General features: G+C 38.3%; 1 protein-coding gene across 12 annotated transcripts in view; it reads left to right on the top strand.

The window, feature by feature from the left end:
- Window positions 1-25,369, top strand: part of TRPM3 (transient receptor potential cation channel subfamily M member 3) — a 507,712-nt gene that overhangs the window by 314,756 nt on the left and 167,587 nt on the right. For 11 of the 12 annotated variants that reach the window (XM_036855282.1, XM_036855281.1, XM_036855285.1 and 8 more), the window contains one exon: window positions 12,727-12,901. In XM_036855282.1, the coding sequence (XP_036711177.1) occupies window positions 12,727-12,901 (175 nt within the window). Of the gene's footprint in view, window positions 1-12,726; window positions 12,906-25,369 lie in introns of those variants that run through there. The other variant, XM_036855286.1, reaches the window with a different exon arrangement.

Raw genomic sequence — 25,369 nt, 5'->3', positions numbered from 1 at the left:
CAACTGCTGGTCAGAAATTGGATTAAATACCATTACTAGATTCCAAATAATCAGTACCCTTCCTTTGTCTCATACATGATAATGGCAGTCAGTTATTCTAATAACTTAAATAACCTTTGTGGTGAATGAAGGTCACTCCTGGCCTACAGCAAGTTAGCTGCTAAAACATATCCATCACCTCAGAGAGAACAGAATTAGGTTTCTACTTCAGTCATATAGTTCCCTATTTATTTCAACTGGAGGAAATAATAGCTTTCACGGACATCCTTCCAGCAAGGGGAAGAGTGTAAACCTTTGTTCGCGTCTTTCTCCCCAGTGGCCAGGACACGTTGTCACTGCAGCTGCGTCCAATTCTGAGAAATAATAAGGCTTCAATTTAAAAGTACAAGACAGCTGAACTGAAATTGGCTATTCAAGTTCCTAAGAATCTGGACTCTTGCAGACTTAATCCAGATGGACAAGGCAATGTGTGAGCACCCACCCAGGTCACTCAGCGTGTTCTTTTCTTGGTCTCTGACCACCACTAAGGCCAGTAGTGAAGGCCTGTAAAAGGACACCAGGGACCACTTAAATGGCTGTCATCTCCACTTTCAGCAGTCCGCATCAGTAGTATTGAGGTGTGATACTTAGTCCCCTTATAACAACCCATCTGTTCATGTCGTTTCAGCTGTGCTAGTCCCAAGGTATAGACCCTAGGCATTGTACCTTCTAATTTTATTTCACAATCATTTATTTGAACTACCTTCTAAGTATGAGGCACTATGGAAACCAGAATGTTGTCTAAGAGGGGTGTGGGTGTTTCTGTCCCAAAGAGTTTACAATGTAGTAGATGAAACTTTCATTAAAGCAAGGCAGAATTTAAAAACTGCCAAAGGATATGTAGAAAAATAAATAAATAATGGGACTACAAAGGAATGAATAATTAATACTGCCTGAGAGAGTTAGGAAGGGCCTCAGGAATTAGTAACATTTGAACTGGACTTTGCAGATTGAGTTAGGGTTTCTGAGGGGCTGCAATAAATAGCACCTCTTTTCCTCATCCAAGTTCTAAACACTTTGAGAAATAAAAGAAGTAGTTGATGGAACTCAGAATATCATTTTTAGTTGGGGGACAAGTTAGCAGACATGGCTTTTAGACTGTTGACCAAGTGGGATTATTGACTCCCCAGAATTAGGCAGAATTCCACAGTAAGCCTTCATTCCCCACCCCACCGCATACACCCACAGGGACGGAGCCCTGGAGGAGTTGGGAGATGTCAGGCTTCCGGCAGGCAGGAAGATGCCAAGAGAAAGAAGAGAGAGACTGAGTGGGCAAATCCAGTTATTCTTCTCCAATCTACCAAGGAGTAAAAGCATAGAAAACCCAAGGATCTGCTTAGGAAAAATTCCTCCTCATGAAACCAAGAGTAGGGAAAGATACTCCTCTCTGAAAATTAAGATGGCTAAAGGGAAATTTAAGAATAGTCCTAGATGGAGGATAAGGAAGATAGTCTGGATGAGACTAGAATCAGAATGAACAGAAAGTTCTGGAGAGAGAGATGAGGCTGTGAATAAAGGTTGGGTCCAGAATATGGGGAGCCTTGTCTGTCATGCAAAATTATTTGGGCTTTTATCTATAAGCAATGGGAACCCACTAAATATTGTTACAGAGAAGACTGTATTTACAGATGATGACTAGCAGTTATGTGATGATTGTTGTAGAGGCAGAGAAATCAGTTAGGAAGCAATCTCAGTAGTCCACAGGAAAACCAGTCAGCGCAGAAACCGGGCATTTGGCATCATTCCTGATTTCAGGAGAATTTAAATCAGATCTAAGTGCCCTGGATCTCAGGTCAGTTGATTAAGGGAAAATTGCTTATGTCATAAAACATTTGAAAATTTCTATTGAAATAATTACATTGTCATATAACCTATGAGCAATCAGGATATACTTGAGGTGATTCAGTATCCTGCCTTCCTTCTGTACCCCAGATTTTAGTGAACAACTACTACATGTAGAACACTCTATGATATGCTGGGGATACAAAGATAAACCTACCTACAGAGAAAAGAGATGTCCAAACATGTAATTTAATGAGAGAAAACTTCAAGAGATATGTAAGGTACTATGAGAATTTTTTCCTTGATATCATAGTAGTTGATTGACAAATTTATAAAGTATATTCATTGGTATGGGCTTTTAAGAAAAGTAAATGCTATAAGAACACAAAAGTGAGAATAGTTAATTCTGCCTGGTGGGGGTGAAAGGGAGGGGCCTAAGGAAGACTTGTCTTTGAGCCTGGGAACTGCAGGATGCATAGTAAGTTCTCCAGAAAGAGTAAGTCAAAAAGAACATGCCTTAAAGAGAGAATAGAACTTTTCACATTTGGTGCAGGGAGAAGTAATTGCAGTCTCCTTCAAATGACGCAGAGATTTTTTTAAAAAATTATTTTGGAAGGGCAAATTAATATACAATTTTGCCATTACCAGCAACATTTCCCTCTCTCTTACCATTTACCTCTCCTACCCAGCCGTGCCCTGCACTGTGGGCTAGGTCTTTCCAAATCATAATTCCCCTGGCTGCTCTGCTGCTTACTAATTCTGCCAAGAAGCCAAAGGATCTTGTACGAGCTGTGGACCTAGATCCTGGCACATTTATAGGGGAGTGTGGGCAAGGAATTATAAAGTAAAATGAGTTAGAATCACTTTGATTACCTTACATTTGAGAAGGCAAGCATGCCTTTTGATGTGGGTTTTGAACAGAGCAGAAACTAAGAAGACTGTAGCTTTGTTTGGGCGAGTTTTCTTGTAGACTTAGATCAGTTACATTAAAACATTCAGCTTGCAAACAATGGCCCCAAAGAAAAAAACTCTGGCTCTTTCCTTTTATGAGAGTAATACTTGCCTTACAGCCCATGCAATTGGCCGTTCCCTTTCTTTTGAAACGATTCACGTGGAATGTCGCTTGGATGTCCTGGAAACATACGGACATTAATAGCAGAACATTTTAATCAGAGCTGTCTGGCCATGAGGGAGTAACTGTTTTCCATTGATTAAGTCAAAAGCTAAGTTTGTTTACTAGCATGTAATATACTTGGAGTCAACTTATGAGTTTTGTTATTTGGCATTTACATCTTTGTCCAACCCACAGAATTCAAAAGACTTAAGCTGATTGAAGCACTGACGAGAGGCCCCTTGGTAGAAGACATCTGGGGAGTGACAAAAAGATCACCTACCCCGAAGCAGAAAGTTTTAGTGTTTTGGATAGGAGATAAAGGAATTTGCCTTCCTAAGCATATTACTGGTCTTCATGAGAGAATATTCAAACTTTGGAAAAGTGTGTTTCAAATTATTTATTTGTCGGAGCATACTTTTGGTTTAAATCCATAAAATGCATTTGTCGTCATGAATCATTTATACAGTTAAAATAGAAACCTTTTACAAACCTAATAACTATATATAAGAATCTTTATATTTGTTTAACCATATAGTTCTCAGTAAGTGCCAGACTCTGGTCTAAGTGCTTGACAAATAACTCATTACTCAAAACAGTGCTATGAATTGTGTGCCAACTCTGTGTGTTAGAAACTGTGTAGAATTCTAAAATGTATTGTTGGTTTATCAATTCATATCAAGATGTATTTATGCCTTTCTAGGATGTGCATAGTTCCAGCTACAATGTTAGTAGTACAATGTCTAGACATGCTGTCAAAGTTTACAGTAGCATGGAGGTAAAATAGACTAGAGGGACCCATGCTGAGTTAGAAAATGGGGGTCAACAAAAAGCAGCAGACAAATGAAGGTAGAGGCAGTCATGGAACTGGGAATCAAAGTCAGAGATCAGAACAGGACAGGTTCAGCCCAGTTCCAGCCAGGCAGCCCATGATCTAAAGAAAAGAGTCATCATCTGAGTGAGACAGGTCCAGGCTTCCAGAGTATAGGGCAGAGATGGTCGTGGTGTTGCATGAAGAAGTGCTTCCAGAAAAGTCCACTGAAATCAAGGCAAAACCCCAGTCTTGGGGCCCACATTGCCAGGGAGGGAGCAAGCAAATGTCCCAGCCTGGCTGGCTTATAGAAGAGGGTGCCACTCTCCAGGAGCTAAGGGTATTCAGAGAGGACGGATTGTTCTCTCTGCTCTTGGGCTTAGAGCTCTCTGAAGACCATCTAAATCCCTTCCGCTGTCTGAGTGAAGTTCCTTGATCGACCACATGAGTGAGTCCTCTTCTCTTTGAGAGAAGCAGAGCAGCTCACCATGACTGGTAACCAGATTTCCCACATGAGCATCAGTTAAGCTTCAAAATGAAGGCCTGCCTGACACTGTGTAGATGGTAGCCTTACACCCAGTTTGGAACTGAATATTGCCTCTTAAAGCCCTACCTCAGGGCTTCCCTGGTGGCGCAGTGGTAAAGAATCCGCCTGCCAATGCAGGGGACATGGGTTCAACCCCTGGTCTGGGAAGATCCCACATGCCGCGGAGCAACTAAGCCCATGCACCACAACTACTGAGCCTGCGCTCTAGAGCCCGTGAGCCGACTACTGAGCCCTCGTGCCACAACTACTGAAGCCCGTGCGCCTAGAGCCCGTGCTCCGCAACAAGAGAAGCCACCGCAACGAGAAGCCCGCGCACCACAACAAAGAGTAGCTCCCGCTCACCTCAACTAGAGAAAGCCCATGCGCAGCAACAAAGACCCAGTGCAGCCAAAAATAAAACAAAACAAATAAATTAAAAAAAAAAAAAAAGCCCTACCTCAAAAAAAAAAAAAAATCTCTGCTATCCTCAATTTTTCTCTTACAAAGAGCCCTCAACTACTCTCTCCCTGTGAGGGTCCTCAGGCTGAGAAAAGAGCATCTGAGGACTTTCCATGTTGTTAAGGACAGGCGAAGACTTCCTTAGAGTCAGCAGAGGTGAGGCTGAGGAGGGGAATGTTTGGTGGCAATAAAGAGAAACTCACTCAAAATATATAAAGGAGTATTTTTGATAAAGAGACAGAAATGTGTTTAGAGGAAGGTTTGCAAACTATGGCCCACCCTGTTTTCATATGGCTCATGGGCTAAGAATGTTTTTTTTCATTTTTAAATGTTTGAAAATAAAAGAATAGTTTTGTGACATATGAAAACTACAGCAAATTCAAATTTCAGCATCCATCTGAAAATTCCATTTTTCTCGTTAGTAGACCTGTAGTACAAAAAAAAAGTATTCAATTGTGTTTTGCAATTCGTCCATAAACATTCTGTATAATTTGTTTTCTCTCTTGTTATATAAGTACCTGCATGATGTCCTCTATTTTGCCCATTGTCCTACAAAGCCTAAAATATTTACTATATAGCCCCTTACAGAAAAAAATTTTCTACCTTTGATCTATAGGGGACTCTGTACAAACTACAGCCAAGTGACTGTATCTTGAACTGAAAAGTCATTAATAATCCAGGCAATAAATCCCTCTCTCTCTCTCCCTCTCTCTCCCTCCCTCTCTCTCTCCCACTCTCACGCTCTCTCTCTCTCTCTCTCACCCCCAAACACACACACTCTTTCCCTCCCTCTCAGGCCACGTGATCTCTCTTCTGTGATGCCCTCTGTTCCCTTCTTCTCTTCCTGCACACAGACTTCTTTGCTTGTTTATTCACCCTGACATGGTCACATCAGAGCCACCATTAATAGAGGCTTTACTCCCCAAATACTCATGCCCTCCCAGTCCCTCCCAGTTACTCACCTCAGGTTCAAGGTCTCCATTCAAATTGCAGAAAGGCAAATCTGGCCCACTGCAGGTCTGGAATCTACCACCATTCCGATCAGCTTTGAAAGATGCCAAGTAAGGCTGCCCTTCTGTGCTGCGGACAGCTCAGTTCTCTGATAGGCGAGTGTGGATAGAGAGGACATGATGGGAGTTGCCAGTACACATGCCACAGTGACCTCTTTGGTTGGCTTTCAAGATTTTACATTCAATCCACTCATCCACTCTCCCAGTTCTGGCCTTTGGCCTTCAGTCACTACATGGGAAAGCAAAGCAAGAAGGCAGTGTCCAAAATTATAGTCTTCTGGTGGGGGCTAGTACTAAATTCCTAAGAAAATACCTGCAGCATTGATAATGCGAAAAATAGATTGGTTCAACAACAGAAAAAAATGCATTGGAAACAAACAGAAAAAAAGGGGATTGGCCATATTAATTCAGTAGATTTAACATTCTTAGTCCCCAGGGTAAGAAATGCTATGCACCATCTGTTTTCGGTCTTTTATCATTGTCTCAGAGAGGTGTTTCCATGAATTCAAACTCTATATCTTCAACGTCTTGACAACCTCATATCTTCAGCCAGATTTACTGAGATTTTAACTGCCAAGATAAAATATACATGTATGTTTATTCTGGAATATTGGCACTAGCTTTAAATATGGGAAGATTGTGTATGGATGGGGTCTGTTAAGTTAAATATCGACAAGGGAGTTGCCATAGGGATTGGTGATGATAGGAAAAGACATTTAAGCAATTCTCATTATCTTTACCCCTGCCTAGTACTCCAATGGGTTGGAAATTTATGCCTCAGGGAAAGACCCCAGCCCCCTTTCAAGGAATTTCTTCCCCACTAGAGAACCAAAAGTGTCTAAAAGTGAAGCATCTTGTTGCATGTGGTTTCCTTTTGACTGCTTAATAATTTGTGCAGTATTTTATATTTCCAAATGCTTTTCTAAGCATCCATTTAGGTGCAGAATTATAGTGGCAAAAAAAATGTAGTAAGGATATACATAATTGGTTTGAACTGGGATTGGCATTTACCAATTGAATACATCATCAGGATTTGCTAAAATGAATGGGTTTATTACCCATTTCCAAGTAGGATCAGGCACATTCCAGTAATAGTTCTGTTGTCTTGAATAGATAATGTATTCTATCTCTAAAACATGAAGGCAATATCTAAAACATCTGCTTCCATTGAAGACTGAAGAGACATTCTAGTTAAAATGAGATGCATTTTTTTTTTTCTTATGTCATTCCTAGATATTTTCTTGGGCTCACTCTGTTCCTTAGTAGCTCACAGATTTCCAATCACGTTTCTTTTTGCCAAAAAAAAGCATATTAAAATATTATCTTTCTATACAGTAATATTCTACAGTTGTACCTGAATATTCATGTTCTGGGAATCTTCCTAATTATAAGAAGCGCCTTAAACTAAATAAACAAGAATAGTATCGAGTGTTGTCAGTTAAACACAGCTGATTACCAGCTTTATTTAATTTTCATAAATCCATCCCACAATTTGCAGATCATAGAAGAGATGCATTAAGGGGAGCAAGAACCTAATTCTAAAACTATTTGTGAAAAGCCGTGGCATTATGCAAACTTCAGCCACTATTTCTCAAGTAGAGAGTAAACTGGTGCCCATTAAAATGAGGCAAATAGCTTGACTGCTTCTTCTCCCAGCATTACAGTAATTGTTAATGCCCCCCAGGTCTGTATAAAGTTCTGTTTGTAAAATACAATATCTTAAGGGGTTAGTGAGTTTTTATGGCCCCATTCTAGTCCAAATACAGGAGATGGTGACCAGTGTATCTATTGGTCGAGTCAACCATTGAATCAAAGACCAGACTATTCAAATGAGAAATGGGATAAAGGGGACATGTTCAGTGCTTTTTAATAATATACACATTTTAATAATATAAATTTAAAATTTTGCAACATAAAATATATTGACAAATTCTCACTATATGCACACTTTCAAAGCATATGCATTCTCCAAACAAACTTCTAAATCATCAAGAATCACATAATCCCAGAACTGGCAAGGCCAGTGTGTTAACTGTGTTCATGTTATTGCTAAACAGCTTTAGCTGGTAAACAGAAATGCCTACCCATCACTGACAGACTCATTTTCAAAGTAATTAAGATCTTCAAGAAGTCATCGCTCATGTAAAGTTTGAAGCCTCCTTTCTAAATGACCTGTACTGTAATAATCACGTGATCTGTGGCTTTGATCATTAAGACTTAGCTAAATATCAATCTTCTATGCTCCATCTCCATGTAAATATAAACCGTTTTCCAACAGCAAAAAAAATTATTCCTTAGGCCCACTGGCGTTTTAGATCATATATAATGATGTTGACAGTAAACCAAAGGATTAATTTGGTTTGATCAAAATTCTATTTATCCAAGCATTTCACTACAATACACCAAATATTTTTACAGGTGGCTGAACTGATCGTAGATTATAGTCTCACGTCGGCAGAAAGAGAGAGAAAAAAAGGGTCTTTCAGAATTTTAAGACATTCTTCTCTCCCTGCCACCTCCCTTCTTTACACCACCCAACCCAATCTTTGTTTACACCAATTTTGACAATATTTGAATTATTGGAAGCCCAGGCTTAACTGCGTAGTGGTCATAACAAAATGGGACAAACGTCTAAGAGGTTATCTTCTGCAAAGGACCATTAACTGGGGTTCAATTTATAATTTGAAAGCCCTAGGTCAACCTGGAATCCTCTAGAATGTAATTGCTAAGTCCATTACTCAAGCTCACGTTTTTGTAGGCTATAATGCTTCCAGTTCCAAAATTACAAAAACTAAAGAGTGTGGCAAACATCTTGCCTCTTCCTGATTAAGCAACTCTGCATTGCTCTAAAATTAAATTCTAATGGAAATCTCTAAGAAGTTTTTGGTTATAGTAGAAAATGAAAAATTATTGCAATCAACTAAGGAATTAGCCTACTTTCCCCAAAACCAAAAGAACAAGTATTGACCAAAAAGATCTCTGAGGGGCCTAGATAAAATGAGAACTTTTTTGGTGATAATAGATAATAGAAGTCATATTTTTTTAAAACTATAAATCTAAACTACTTTTTGTGAACGGTCAGTAGTTTCAGCTGAGCAAGGCTTACATCTGTGAGACTCTTCAAAGGAATTTATGTTAATTTGTTTGTGGGCATAAAGAAAATGGTAGTGGTCCTTATGAATCCAGCTGGATCTGTAGTGAATTCCCAAAATGTTTTCTTTATTTCACTAATAAAGAATATACCATTCTTGTTTTTTAAAATGCTTTTTCTTTACTAATGATGTCATATGCTACAGATTTGTAAATTTGTGGTTTTCTCTAGAGATTTTTTTTAATATCCTACATCCAAAATGTAATTTAGAAAAGAAAATGTGAACAGAAGAAATAAAGAAAAACAAGGAAGAGAGAAAGGCATGAAGGATGGGAGGAGAGGTAACCTATAGACAGTGCTTCACCTTGGAAACTTCGGCCAGTCACTATAACTGGGTAGTAATAATGTGATATAGTTTCCCTGGACACAGAGTTTTGTTTGAAAACCCATTCTAGAACCTGTCTCAGAGGCCTCAGTGAGCTTCATAAAAGAACACAAACTGATGCTCTTTGCATATCTAGTGGTCCCTCAGTATCCTTGGGGGATTGGCTCCAGCCCTACCCCCACAGATACCAAAATTGCGGATGCTCAAGTCCCTTCTATAAAATGGAGCAGTATTTGCATTGTAGCCTACGCACATCCTCCTGTACACTTTAAATCTTCTCTAGATTACTTATAATACTTAATACAACATAAATGCTATGTAAATAGTTGCCAGCGCCCGGCAAATTCAAGTTTTGCTTTTTGGATCTTTCTGGAATTTTTTTCAAATATTTTCGATTTGCAGCTGGTTGAATTTTTGTGGATGTGGAACCCACAGATACAGAGGACCAACTGTATATCAGTGTTCTTAATTTAGGGTGGGGCTTTGTAAGGGTCCATTAGCAAGATTTTTATGAGTAGGCTTCAGGGATCCATGAACTTTTGAAATGCATAGAAATGTTTTTGTGACTGTCCTTATGAGCATTTATTTTTCTGGGAAAAGGATCATTAGCCTTCATCAGATTCACAAAAGTTTTCAAAGATTCTTGTCTCCAAAACATAGGCTAAGAACCATTGCTTTAGGTCATTACTAATTATTTGATATCATTTTCTTTTCTCAGAAAAAAGGTAATATGTGTGACGGGTGTGTGTGTGTGTGTGTGCGTGTGTGTGTGTGTTGACAAAAAGGCTTAATGTTACCGTATATCCATATATTGGCAAGTTTAATTTACACAAAGCATATTTTTAGGAACAACCTGATTCTCTACCACCTATAACTAAGAAAATCAAAAATGCTTTTGTTTTAGGCTGTAAGGGTTTTTCATTGTCTGTGGAACAAATTTCCATGTATTATCACTAAAGGAAATGGGAGAGAATTTGGAGGAATAGATATATTGGATATATTCAGTTTATGAAAAAATAGATGATATTTTGATACTTTACTCCATCCAATTTTTAGTCCTGGAATATATATCTGAATTAATGTAGTTCTTTTCATCATTTCAGTTAATTATAGCTTCATTCCAAATATAGGAAATCTGACCATCTAAATGCTTCTGTATTTCTAGAGGTTATAACAATTTGATTTATTGACAAATATAACTGACAGCTTATTGCTCTCAAATCTTCTTATGAAAATTGATCCTTTGCACCTGTGTTTCCTCTCAAAGAGAGGAGAGTTTTCCAGCCATCTTGCCTATTGTCTGGTAGCCTCTGGATCACTGGAACATTCTAGAAGGTCCATTCTATGACTTCTTCCTCCATGAGTGGATCACAGTTGGTCTGTGAGTAGGAGTAAAGATCCACTGATAGAATCAGTGCTCAAGAATCAGAATTTGGCCAAGGCCTCTCTTAGAAGATCCTAGAAATAGTCTAAATGATATCATTTGGTATAAAACAGTAGGTATAGCGTATTGTCCCTTGACATGAAACAATATGAGAGCATGTGCTAAAGAAAAGCAAAGGGAAAAACTAAATAGCATAGTATTTTGGAAATACCTTATAAAATCACTTTAAACATTTAAGTTTATGTTTAAACTTTAAACATAAAATACTTTATAAAATAACATTTAATGTGCCTTGGAAAAGAGTCTCTTTTCCAAGGCACATTAGAACATAAATCCATATAGGGGTGGATATTTTTTATGTCAGAAAATTCTCCTCCAAAAGAAGTGTGCTGTATTAACATTTCAAGTTAGCCCTTAATCTTTAACGTGCCTTTCAACAGGAACTTACTTAATCCTCATAAGCAATAGCAGTGGGAAAGTGTCTCCTTCATAGACACCCCAACAGAGCTTTAAAGTGGCCTTTTGTCTGAGTCATTAGAGCTTCTGGGTCAAAGGAGAACAGCATGACCTTTTACTTCCCTCTCCTTGGATTTGAAGGAGTAATTCTCAAAAACTCCCCATCCACAGAAAACTCTGATGGGACTGCAGGTCATCTCTCTCTCCCAATTCCTTCTGGGGAACAAAAAAAAAATCTTGGCTTCTTGCCTTAATCAACAATTGTTATTTTCTTACATTTTTTAAATGTAAATTTAAAACAGCACTCTTTTTTTGTGTAACTGGCATTTTGGACCATTCTTTCCAGATGAAAATCAAACCATGAAAAACACTGACTTAGAAGAGATAAGGCCCTAGGAGACTGATGTACTTATACTTTAGAAGTAAAACAGGTCACACAAGTCTAATAAAATCTCTTACTAATGGAGCAAGAAATCAAACACCAACCTATTATTTCTCATAGGGAAGCAGTTTCTTGATAAAAGATAAAACCATAACAGAAGGAGGAAGAGGAAGGAAGAACTGAGGTGATTAAGGGCTTTTTTCAGTTCATATTTCCGGAAGTGGTACAGAATCTTGACTCTATTTTTTAAGATAACTGCTTTGTGTACCTTACAAAACCCTTTCATTTTTATGGCACTGCCCAATTTCCTAACTATTCTGAGAAGATAGAGTGAGAAAATACAATGTGGTACCAAATTGAGCAAAAAAACTTATTCAATGAACGATGATACTTGAGATGTCACTTGAAAACTAATTTAATTTCTTTCTCATCATGTCTCTCATGGACATTTGTTTTTAATACTTCTCTTTACTATGTTAGGTTGAACATACATAAGTGTTGATGTTAGGGCAGTTTTTACTTGAAAACAGCAATGTCTGTGGCTCAGCATAAATAGCTGAAATCCCTTAATTCAACTGAATTCAGAAAACGTTTGCCCATCGTGTGCCTGGCACCTTCCTCAGTAGTGAAGGACACAGTAATGGCAGAGGACAGATGCCATATCTCCTGAGTAATTTATTATAACTATTCTAGTGTTAAGAATCCGTAATCAAGCTTATCACCTATGGTCAGAAATGATAGACCCCTAATTTTGCCACTAGTTGATTCAACAAGTTAAAATATGCCCTCAGCTGATTTTGGTAGTCTTTAATAAAAAGAACCATTTAGGCATTTTCTTAGTACTGTGATGACTTCAGGGAGGTGGCATTTTTTTAACTCCCCATTTTTCATATAGGAAACTGACCGTTGGATCCATATGAGACTTGCTTAAGATCGCATTTAGCTTCCAGTCTTTTGGCTGCTGGCCCAGCACTTCCTCTACTAACCAATTCCTTTCCCACCCTCCTCACTCTACGCCTCCCCTTTGAGGTATAGTCATCAGCGCTTTAAAACCCCAAAACCCTGGGAGTTGCGGGGAGAGGGCAGAGTCGAGTGGACTCTCTAGCGGGAAAATTCTGCTAAAGGGTTTTCTGTAAATTTTCGCTCCGTATGTTAGCCCTTCATATGTTGTTACCTCCCCCATGCTCAGTAATTTTAGTTTGTGCTTTTTGTTTCTCTTTTTGTTTCTTTGGTTTGCTGGCTTTGTGTTCTTTTCTCTTTTTTTCCTTTTCTTTTCCTTTTTTAATGCAGGAATCGGTCAAGGCGTTCCAGTGGTGGCACTCATTGTGGAAGGAGGACCCAATGTGATCTCAATTGTCTTGGAATACCTTCGAGATACCCCTCCCGTGCCAGTTGTTGTCTGTGATGGGAGTGGACGGGCATCCGACATCCTGGCATTTGGGCATAAATATTCAGAAGAAGGCGGGTAGGTAATTTTCCAGGCCCCAGAGTTGACCTGTGAGTGCTAAGCTTGTGTTCCAAGCTTGGAAGAGAGGGTGTGAGTTGATTAATCATTTGGCGTGGGAGGGAGGTGGGGAAGAGCAGGGAAACATATCTACATGTTCTGTGAAGTGGGAAATTCCATGAAAGCTCTACTAGTCCACACTGATGCTAAAGAGAACTAGGGGAATGGAGGGGTCATAGGATGTGGTCTCCTTTCTGTTCTCTTCATTCTCCTCTCTTGTCCTCCTCCCACTGAGGAGAAGCAGGAATTGGGTTTTAACACGTGAAGCACAGCTAACCTGGACTATACAGTACAGGTTAGTAACTCGAGAGAAGCTAGGATGTGCAGCTTCCAGGCTTGACCTCCAAACACCACCTTCCCCAAGCTGCCATGTGTGTACAAATGCTAAATGTTTACAAAAGCATTTGGTGACCTGTCCCATCAGATCCCTCTAGACTGGCTTGGAAAGTAGATTCTCTGCAATGGTAACCACTCTGTCCTGTGTAACGTGCTCTTGACCCCCTCACGCACTTTCCTTGGTCTAGCAACCCCCGGATGCTGCTCTCAACAGTCCAAAGTACCCAACCCCATGGAGGACTTCCTTTCATGGCCCTCCCCCCCAAATCTGAGATCCCCCTCAGTGAATCCTGAAGTGCAGGCACTCCTGCAGAAGATTAGATCAAAGTCATTCATCTGAAGGTGTGAATGACTTTAAGGAAGAAAACTCAAGGGAGCAGTTGAAGTTTTAAATAAGGAACTTCGTAACCTAATCAGTTCTCCAACACATGAAAGTAGTGGGAGAAAGAAACCCCGAAGGACTTGGGGGTCTTTTATTCATTCCTTTCATAAATATACAGTAATTGTCTACTGGGTGCCAAGCACTAAGATATGAAAAAGAATAACAAGCCATTCCTACCCCAAAGAGTTCATAGCAAGTCTCGTAAGTAGACAAGCATATCATTATAATAATAGTAATGACAGGTGAGCTTGCCTACTCAGGCCACTCCCTCCTCCACCTCTCTCTCACCCAGCCTGACTTAAAATAGACTCGGCATGGCAGCTCAATACCCTCTCTCTCCCCAGTCTTCCTCTTGTCTTTGCCAGCAGCCCAGCACTCTGGGTGAGCCATTAGATCAGCACACTTCCCTGGTTAGTACATGAACTTAGACATGCGAAAGGAAGACGGCTGGAGACATAAGACTCTCAGCTTAACATTGCAGACATTGACAGTGGCTTTAGGCCCTGTTAAAGCTTTTGATACTAAAAGAAAAAAAGCTAATTTTTGTACGCACCAAGTTGGAGTTTGCTTACTGGCAAATTCAATGAAGTTACTGTTATCTTCTTCTTTAATAGTGAATATCAGTCACATTTGCCTATGTGTCCGCATGTCTGTTACCAAAAAGAGTTCGAGATCCTCAACTATGCTTTGCTTTTAGCCATAGTTCTCATTGATTTAAATATAGCAATTGGTTCTTTATTCAGAAATAGGTTAGAGAATGTACACAATTTTTAGCTTTGGTGCTTTTTTTCGTTTTAGTGCTTGCAATTATTTTGCTGTATCCCTAAAAAGTAGATACAAGTTTGCACTCAGAATGCACATTTCGTTTTGAGAAACCTCAGCATTTCAGGTTTCCAGGTCTATATACAGTGAAAGTCTGGACCTAGTGCTTGTTTTTTGTCATTCTCTCGGGTTGGGTACCTTGAAAAATATTAAAATCTCTGATAAGTTGCTTTTCCTGATTCTGTTTTAATATAGGAGAAATGTTATACATTTTAGAACTGGGTAAGACTCTATATATTATTTAACCTAGGGGACAGATACACAGAGAAATTAAGTGCTTTCCCAAGGCCACACAGCCCATGATCCCAGGCCATTTCTGGTGTATTATAAAAATTCACTGAAATGTGTTTTGTGGTATGTGCCCTAGTGTTTCTCATATAGTACTTGAGTGATACTATCTTTTAAATATATAGGTGTACTTAAGCTGCCTTCAGTTTCCGCTTTCTGTTATAATTGAATTTTTTTGTTATTCTGTGTAATCAAAGAAAGATAAAATCAATGTATTTCTGGTTGTAAACCAACATCCAAGCTGATCACCTCTACATCATGTAGATTCTTTTCTTTCTCACACCCAGACCATCATACCTCAACTCCAAAATTAAGAGTCAAAAATACCATGCCCTTTCATGCGTGTAACTAGTGTGAAGATAAAGAGTTAAGATATAATTTTATATCTTTGGAATTATTAAAATTAAAATTTCAATAATTTTCAGAAACATTTAGAAATGGTTATTAAGAATATAGAAGACTAAAAAGAGCATTATATTTGCCAGTCTAAATATATATATATATATTTTTTAAAGTTATGATAAAAATACGCTCTGCTTCAGGAACCGGTTATAAATTTAACATGATAAAACGCATTCAGAATGTTTCTGTGTGCCATCTGAATAACTGCCAGAATTAATCATGTTTATTTACCTTGGTAAGAAATTGTCCAGCCACACATGTGCAGCCAATTTTAAAAATCATTAGTGTGCTTTATTATATGCTCCTGAAAAAAATGGCCCACCTGGACTTCATTCATCAAGAAGGATTTCTTCTTTGATTTTCAACAAAGTCCAACAGAGTTGAGACATGTTTCACTGCAAATAGATATAAACGCATAACTATATGTTCATATAAACAAATCTATGTAAATAAATGTGTGTGATCGTACATATACTATTGAACATAGGAAACATACATACCCTGTTTATTAAACATGAATCAGGATTTGAAATCACTTATTTTTATTTTTCAGTTACTTTGGTAATTTAAATATGATTTTTTAAATTTTAAGTTCATTTATAGGTTGTTAAATAGTATAGGCCCAAGCACTATAAATTTTTATATTCAGCTGTAAAGCTTTTCAATTTTATAATCCTAGAGGAGTGAATAGAATTTACACACACTTATGTAGTTTAACTTTTGTGAACTTGATATTTTGACTTTAAATTCCCTGTTATTAACTACCTTCCAAGAATATGAATTTGAAGGGGAATCGCTCTGGAAGCAAATTATCATTGGAAATACTGATTAACTTTTGTAGATGAGATTATGTGAGGTAGAAAAAGTCAGACTGTATCTCTCCCAATGCAAATGGGTTTGGATAGACTAGGAGACTGTATCTCTCCCAATGCAAAGGGGTTTGGATAGACTAGGAGACAATTGCAATTAAATTCTTATTTTTATCTTTTTTCCCCATCTCTGTTCTGTGGACTATACTACCAGAAAGAAATGGTCAAACTTTGTTTTTTTCCTTATTGACATATTGGATTTTCTATTTCTCATCTGTCATAGTTTAGAATGAGTCACAAGTCACTTTCCCTACCTAATTTCATTGCTTTAGAAATATTATGAAATATTATTTCTGAATCACAAATGACTCAACACTGCAGACATAAATAGATTAATGCTATCTACGTAGCATTAGATTCAATTACCTCAGTTTTTAAATACTAGGATTCCCCTTTTTGCTGTGTTGACTAACCAAGATGACCAGCATTACCCATAGTCAGGAGCACCTTTCCGGCTGTAGGTTTCTGAAGTTGAAGTCGGAGATTGCTTTGCTTGATAATTGTCAACCCAAGTCTCAGATTGCAGAGAAATGTGGTCTAGCCCCTCATTTATCAATTAGTGAGCAGTGACTCACAGACGAAAACCGTCAGCATGAAAAAGGCATCTGAATGAATGTGAGTCCTGAGATGATTACCCCCATTCATCCAAATTGTATTATCAATGCTTATGTTTATTTTGACAAGTTTGTCCCAAAAATAATCATCCGGATTTACCATTTTTAGATACCCTAGGCAAGAAGCAGAACTTGCAGTAACAGAAGGCCTTAAAGTTTTAAGTAGTCATAACTTTTGGAAAGTTATTAATGGGGCAAACACCAATAGACTTCACATCCTTATGTGCCAGTGGAATTTGCATCAGGTATTGTGAAGAATAAATGAGCAATGGCTTGCTCTTGAATACGGGAGATAAATATTTTATTTGAAATAAAAGTCTGATTTGCCTGTTTAAAGGGAGCTTAATAGGGTCCCTACATTTTTGGATTAGCTGAAATAAAGGCATAAATGGAACACAAAGTAGAAATGAAGAAGGAAAATTTTGCTGCATGGCTTCAGATTATATAACTCTATCCTACCAGAGATGTGACAAGTTTGTTTCTCTCCAAATACACATCAAAATGACCAAGGACAGGAGAAAGTCACCAGAAAACTAGTCATTTTAGAACCCCAGGTGTAGACTGTATTCCCTACGGCATATCATTCTGTGTGGTGGCCACTCTTTCCTTCTGCTGCTCAAGAGATTTCCAGCTAAAGCTGAAGGATGCCACAGGCCGATCATTTGTCTCTGTAAGATCTGCTGAAAGAAAGTAATTGATCTCGATGGTTTGTATTCCAGCATGATTTAGACATAATGGGAATGTCAAGTGAGAAGGAAGGAAACCAATAGCAGGCATGCCAACTTCAAGTGTCCATTTTATTTTTTGTTAATTTCATCTTGCCTTGTCTCTTTTCTAGAATTTTCTATAAAAAGCATGTCAAAACTGGATTCTGTTTTGTGACCTCAGAAGGGAAGTAAGAAAAATTGGAAACATCTTGTACAGACACAGAATACTGGTGGCTTTATTTATAAAAAAGTGCTGGTTTTGTAAACTGTTTTCCAAGTTAACATTTAACTGTTAGAGGACGGGCAGGACGTGGCACTGTCGAGGACTTTGGAGATTAAATGGAGACCTCCAACACAGGCATGAATACAGATAACGAGAAGGTCATGTATGCTATGATAAATGTATAAAGTGTTACCAGAGCACAAAGCACTTGAGTGTGGCATTCCTCTTGAGAATCTATTCAATGAAAACATTTATGTTAATTATCCCCAAAATGGCAATATTAATAACTCTATTGCTTCCCTTCCCCTTTTCCATCAAAAACTATATCTAAAGTGAGGGTCAGTATGAATGATCAAGGAAAAGCTAACATACAAACCTCTTTTATGCAAGTCAACACAGAAAAAAGAATCAATCTGAATAGGATTGAAGGAAAGCTGGTAAAGGGACAAATTATATGAGACAGTATGGTGTTTTGTGTGGTGGTGTGTGTGTATAGATAGATATTATTAAACTGAATTTATATATACTCAAATTCAATGTAATGAAGTTAATTGATATATTAATAATAATAATATTTTATAATATTTATAATAAATTTAATAATTTAATACTATAAAATTTAATTTTATATAATTAAGTATATATACTTATATATAAATGATAATAATATGTGTATGTATGTGTGTGTTTAAATTTTAAGTGAAAACTTAAAAGTAGGACTGATAACCTCAGTTTTCAAATAAATCACCAGGTATTTTTTGAATGCTTGTTTTAAGCCTTTCCTGGAGAGGTACAATCTCATTTGAACTAATATAATAGAAAGTAATTTTCAACTAGATGTTAGTTACTGAATTCTAAAAGGCAGAAAGAGGCAGAGGTTGGAGTAGATGGAGAAAGTTTCATAAAGAGAGTATTATTGCAATTTTTCCCTCCGTGGAATATATAAAGATATAGTTATATGGATACTTAGGTCACTGTATCCAAGTTCCACAAGGCTAGAGTAGCTTCATTTATTTAGGAAAGTGCAAAATAAAATAAATATTTTTTCCTTAGAGTTTGCTATTTGATCCCTCCATGTGTGCCAACATGGGGAGAATGAAGCATTGACTTAAAAAAAATCTAGATAGTTCATGGAGGAAAGTACCAGTGAAAACTTTTATTTATATAAATTGGCCGATAAGTTCTCTACATTGATTAAATTTACTTTAGAATTGCTCAACTCCAAGTTGGGAAAATGTGGTCTTGAACATAAAGAGCAAACATGAGAAAAACACAGAGCTGGGTAATCCATTACCGTAAAGAAATCCTTTTTAGGGAACCACTGCCCAGAACTTTTAGATAGCCCATCAATGCAAGTGAAGACTTCAAAGGTACCAGTTGTGTTCCCCTGAGATTTGCTTAGCTAACTCTCGGCCACTTGTTATATAGAAAACTTTCAAAATAAGCATGTGGTTATCACATTTCAGCATGCCTGAGAATCACCTGGAGAGTGAAAGAAAAAGTCCCCTAAGTATCTTGATTCAGTGTAGCTGGGCTGGGGTGCAGGAAACTGTATTTGAAACCAAAACCCCAGATGATTCCAATAAGAGTGGTCCATGGACCACACTTGCAGAAACTTTTTAAAAATTTATTTCATTGAAGTACGGTTGACTAACAATGTTGTGTTAATTTCTGCTGTACAGCAAAGTGATTCGGTTATACATATGTATATACATTCTTTGTCATATTCTTCTCCATTATGGCTTATTACAGGATACTGAATATAGTTCCCTGTGCTATACAGTAGGACTTTGTTGTTTATCCATCCTATATATAATAATTTGCATCTGCTAATCCCAAACTCCCAGTCCATCCCTCCCCCATCCCCCCCCCTTGGCAACCACAAGTCTGTTCTCTATATCTGTGAGGCTGCAGAAGCTCTTTTAAAGTTTATAAAAATTAGATTTCTCTTTATATTTCTCTGGTGTTTCCAAAAACAGCTTCTTCACTTTCTATGCCTCATGTGCATTCTACTCACACAAGTCATTGCATTGTTACCACAAGCACTTTGTTCTCTCTGCCAAACTTTGTCTTTGGAACCCAGTTGACTTGAAAAGTGTATTTAGCATGAATCTCCTCATTTCTTTCTTTATCACAGCTGTTCTTGGTTCCAAACATCTGTCAGACTTGAAAATTCTTCCCTTGAAGAGCAAGCTATGGCTCTTCATACAGCATAAAAATACGCATTTAGACAGGACTGGGAGACTTCTCTGTTAGTATTTTTATTTATATGGATTTCTTAAAGCTATTCAGCTCACCTCCCTGTTTCTCTTGAAAATTATTTTCTGAGTAGTTCAAAAGGTATGAACAATTTAAAAAGAGAAAGAAAAGAGGATGAGGAAAGCAATAGTACTTAAAAGTGAAGTAATGCTAGTTGGTTGTGAATGATGGCTCTCAGCTGTTTGAGAAGCCACTGACAGTCACTGGGGCCATTAACTTCAGCATTAGAAGGTATTACCTCACTTTCCTTTAACTTGACGATTGCAATGGATAACCATTTAAGAGTCCCAATTTCCCACTTGCCTCTAGTATTGATTTTCACTTCTTTAAAGCCCCTGGACCCCTTCTCAAATGAAATCTCTGGTAGAAGTGCCATTTATAAAACAGACAAGACACAGGTTTACTCTGTTGAAGCTGGGGTGGAAGGCCTAGACCACTGGTTCTCAATTTTTACCTTGCATCAGAATTACCCAGAAGGCTTCTTAGAGTCCACATTACACAACTAAAAAAAGATCCAGCATGCCGCAGCGAAGATCCCCCATGCTGCAACTAAGACCTGGAGCAGCCAAAAAAAAAAAAAAAAAAAAGATTAAAAAACCATTAGCATTAAAAAAAAACTACCCAGAGGGCTTCTTAAAACGAATTGCTGGATCCATACTTCGAGAACCACTGGCTTAGCCTCCTTCTCTCTGCCTGGTTCTCACCCACTAAAGCAGTTCTGAAGCAGCTCTGGAGCTCATCCTCAAAATTCCAGGGGCTTCTTTGTAGAACCCAGTTGAAGACCATTAATCTACATGTTAAGTCCACGTTCCTTTACTTAAACTCAACACTCTTTGCATTCTGGCCCCAGCCTCTCTCTAGAGCCATCTCAATGAAACTTCCATTTACCTGAAACCCAGCTGAACTGTCCCCCTGCACTGCTCTCCAAGCACAGCATGCTGCCATAGGCCTCTCTGCCTTAGCATGAGATGTCCATGTACATTTCTTTACCCACTTAATTTCTAGGAAATTTTTCTTTCTGAAGTCCAATGCATAGTTTCTCTCTCATGAGAGCTTTAAAACCCACATTTAAAGAGCTTTAAAAATACATTTAAAACTTATCTGGGTGAGGTGCAGATAATAAACTCTCCTGGTATTTAATCCCTCTACCTTAGAGGAAATGAATTCTAAATCAACCTGGCTGACATTAGAACCTGCAGCTGCTAAAAATACAGTGTATTAACGTCTCACCCAGTGATCATTAATAATAGATAATGTTTGCAATGTTCTTAATGGATTTCCCTCAGATTCCCCATGCAATTCTCAGATGTTGATTATGAGCCACAGGATTTATGAAAACTATTTACAGCAGTAACTACCTGCTTAAAAAAGCTTCTTCATCCAGAGAAACACTAAAGATGCATTAAAGTAGGACTCCAAGGTTAAGTTTGTACTTCTGAAAAGTACAAACTAGAAAAGTCTCCATTCAGTTTCAGTAAAGCCTGTCCTTTATTGTCCTAATTGCTGGACAACCATCCTAGAGTTAATATACATGTTCATTGTGTTTTCTGGGTTTATTCAATGTAAATGAAATGTCCGTCCATGAGCAGTGTCCCCCTAAAGGTCTTAAGTAAGCAATAAAGAATCGGTTCTTCTAACTCCATGGAAACCACAGTTCAGTGTCTTAGAGACAGGCCTAAAATTTGGAGCTCTTTGACCCTATGATCTTATTGGTTTTCACCATTTGACAGTATATTGGAGATTTATTATCTCTGGTAGAGGGATGACAAGTTTTCATCTTGAGTGTCAACGATAATCAACCAGTAGTGGCTTCCTAAGATGGTGTGTTGAGAGTGATTCTGAGGCCACATCTGGACTCAGGAAAGATTACTGTGGTAGATTAGCAATGATGCAAAGAAGGAAATTTATAGTCAAAATACCATGGATGTCTACTCTTATTCTTGAATAAAAACAAAATCTTTTAGCTAGCCTGTGTATATCACTACCAGGCAACCATCAAGCAGCACATTGAATTATGAAACCAGGGGAAAAATAAGAACCTTATCTGCCTAAAAGATACTTAGGAACTACTCAGTTTTTTTATCAACACTGTGAAGCACATCAGTCTTTAAATTATCTGATGATATGAGCCTTTTCACACAAGCGTAATGCATAGGATATGAGGGACAAGAGGCTCTTTATTGTGGGGTGGTGCTGTTTGGAGCTGGACTGAGGGACAAAGCGCAATTGCTAATGGATAATGTATTAGGAAAAAGAATAACTTTTTCAAAAACTTAGGAACTAATTCATCACAGAATACATACAAAAATAGAGAAAAGTATATTTGCCCCAGCATCTCATAGAGTAGGATATAGGGTTAGAAGGAATACTTTGACAAATTACTTTGAAAGAGAAGTGATATTTACCACTCCTTTTCCTCCACACCCCTGACCCTCCCCCCAATAGCATACTTGAGGAATTGAAATTACTGTTTTTTAAAGCTTCTACATGCAAGAGCCCAATCTAGACACTTTGTTTCATAAATGCTGTGAGGTAACTATGATAATTATCTCAATTTTATAAATGAGGAAATTGAGTAGAGAAAGGTTAGGAAAGTTCAGTATCGCACAGCTAGAGAGTGGTCTGCCTAGGAAGATTAGGGCTGGAACCTCTGCTCTTAGCAGCTGCACCATGTTGCCTCCTAGGAGAATGGGCCCCAGGAACTGCAGGAGGTTTACTTGCCCCAGAGCTGAGTTACTCCGAACAGAGGAAGCTGCACCCAGCTTCCATCTTCTCCTTCTTGTTTCACATGCTGGTTAACTTCTCCTTTGAATTAAATGTTGGACCAATGTTTAAAGCATGTCAGTTGAAGAGGTGCCAGTGTTTTTGCCTGCCCAAGGAGCCTACACATCTCAGTCCAGCTCTGATTCTGTCTCTCATACAAGGCCTAAAACAATAAAAGTTTGATTATTCCTCTTGCCTGGCTATGTGCAATATTCACTGATGGGATTTCACTTGGCATGAAATCAGAGGATGTGTTTTCCTTACAATTTTGGCAGCAGAGAAGCTACCTGACCATGTGGCAGTCCCCATATCCTCTGGCAACAATTCAGTTTCTACTCTTGGGCACATTCATAACCAAAGGCAAAGAGAAGAGGAGGAATTGGAGAGATGCAGACAACACTGTTCAGGATTTTTCACCTTAAGTCCCGCTAGTCCCTGACTAAGGTGGAGGATTTGGCACTTCTGCCTCAAGAGCAGCGCTATCCACTAGAACTTTCTGTGGTGACGGATATGTTCTGTACCTCTGCTGTCCAATCAGACAGGCACTGAGCTCTTGAATTGTGGCTAGAGTGACTAAGGAATTGAATTTTAAATTTTATTTAATTGTAATAAATTTAAATTTGAATTGCCACATGTGGCTGATAGCTGGCACAGCTCTGGCATTTCTGTAATTGGATTCTACCACACTAGGAACCCTTGAATGTCTGATAGATTTCCAATGTTATTAGAAATTGTTCCCTTCATTTTTAAATTACATTCTTTCATCCAACCAACATTATGTACTCAGTCATTCAATATTTTTGGACACCTACCATGTTCCAGGCACTATTCTAGGTGCGGGCAAAAACACACCTGTGAGCCAAATAGACAAACATTTCTTTTGTGGAGCTTATATTTTAAATTTTAGCAGGGTTAGATAGATAATAAGTAATATACATAATAAATAAGCCTGTAGAACATTTTAGAAGGTGATACACTATGGGGAAAAGGAGAAGGGTGAGGGGAATCAAGATAAGGAGGTAGAGGAAAAGCCTCTGTCTACAGCACATCCATGAACACTGAGAGAAGGAGTACATAAGTAATATAACATGTAGTCCATGCATCCAAGGAGTCAGAGTTAGTTAGGATTTTCTTAGATTAATCTGTCTTTCTTTATGAAATGCCAAATACAAGATGCACAGCACAAAGCTTGTCTTATAATAGGTGTTAACTGCCTCTCTTAGCACCACCCTCAACCCTACCTCACCACCTACCTTCTGTTTCCTTTTGTATGTGTATCTAAGCCTTCTGTTTTACTATATCTGGCTCAGGATTGTAGAGTGGGTTTTAAAAAGTAGATAGATATTAGATAGGTAGGTAGGTAGATAGATAGATAATAGGTAGGTAGGAAGGTAAGTAGAAAGAAAGAAATTTAAGACACATCACTCTATGGTTAGTGGTAGGTGAAATTTGCCAGAGAGCAGACTGTACCATCAAGGTATGTGCATCTTGCCCAATTATAAGCAGCTTCTCTAAGATCCTTCCAACTACCTCACACTGCTAGATGGAAACCCTCAGGAAAAGCCCAGGTGAACAACTTTTCTAGGCCAGATGTTCAAACAAGATCAGAGGTACTATTTCTAACATGTCTTAGCTAATAAAGGCCATTTGTACCTGGAGTTGATCCTCAGTAAAACTTGGGCAAAGTAGTTTGGTCACTTTTCTACATCCCATTCACATCTTCCCCAACTTTCTATCCAACTAGTGCTTCCTGAAAAACATCAACATCAGTCAATTATAGCTAAGTAGTTTAACATGAAATATCACGTTAGGGCTTCTAATTGTTGAGCAAAATAGTTGTTTGCCTTTTAATTAATTAAAAGGAACTTGGGGCATCTGCTAAGTTAAGGGAGTAACTCTGAGAAAGTAGTGGATCCTTGAAATCACATTACTCAGTCTTCTCACATATAAGATATATAACATCCTGTCTCAGGGATAAAACAGAAGAAATCTCCTCTTGTATCCAATTGTTTAAACAAATCACTAACTTTACTACACTGAGCTGAGCCTATATATTTAGGTTAGTATAATTCATTGTCAAAGATTATTCCTTCTTATTCTCTTGTTCTCTTAAGCCCAGCTCTGATGCTTTCAGCTATGTAATCTTTAGCAAGTCAGTTTACCTGTTCAGGCTTCAGATTCTTCATCTGTAAAGTGGTTGTTCTGAAGTTGTATCATTCCTTTATCCTGAACTTCAAATTCCTCAATAGAATTTTCGGATTAGCACTTTTCCTAGAACACACAGACTCTAGAAATATCAAAATATAAGCTTCAGGAGGAGGTCATAGTCAAGTAACAGTTCTGATACTAACAGCAGTTTGACTTCAGGATGACATAAAATTATCTAGAGTAGTGGTTTTAGGGTATCTTAGGATCACTTGTTTGTTTTTACATGACATTGATGAACATAATACAAGAGCTAATGAACTCTCTTCATTGATACCCTTCTAAGTGGTTTTGAATTATAGCCTTGGGCTTCCCTGGTAGCGCAGTGGTTGGGAATCTGCCTGCCAGTGCAGGGGACACGGGTTCAAGCCCTGGTCCAGGAAGATCCCACATGCCGCGGAGCAACTAAGCCTGTGCGCCACAGCCACTGAGCCTGTGCTCTAGAGCCCGCGTGCCACAACTACTGAGCCCACGTGCTACAACTACTGAAGCCTGCATGCCTAGAGCCCGTGCTCCACAAGAGAAGCCACCACAATGAGAAGCCCACACACCGCAACGA

The sequence above is a fragment of the Balaenoptera musculus genome, chromosome 6, assembly GCF_009873245.2.
Source record: "Balaenoptera musculus isolate JJ_BM4_2016_0621 chromosome 6, mBalMus1.pri.v3, whole genome shotgun sequence".
Lineage (NCBI taxonomy): Eukaryota > Metazoa > Chordata > Mammalia > Artiodactyla > Balaenopteridae > Balaenoptera > Balaenoptera musculus.
The sequence above is the reverse complement of the archived record's forward strand: the minus strand, read 5'-3'. Positions and strand labels throughout refer to the sequence as shown.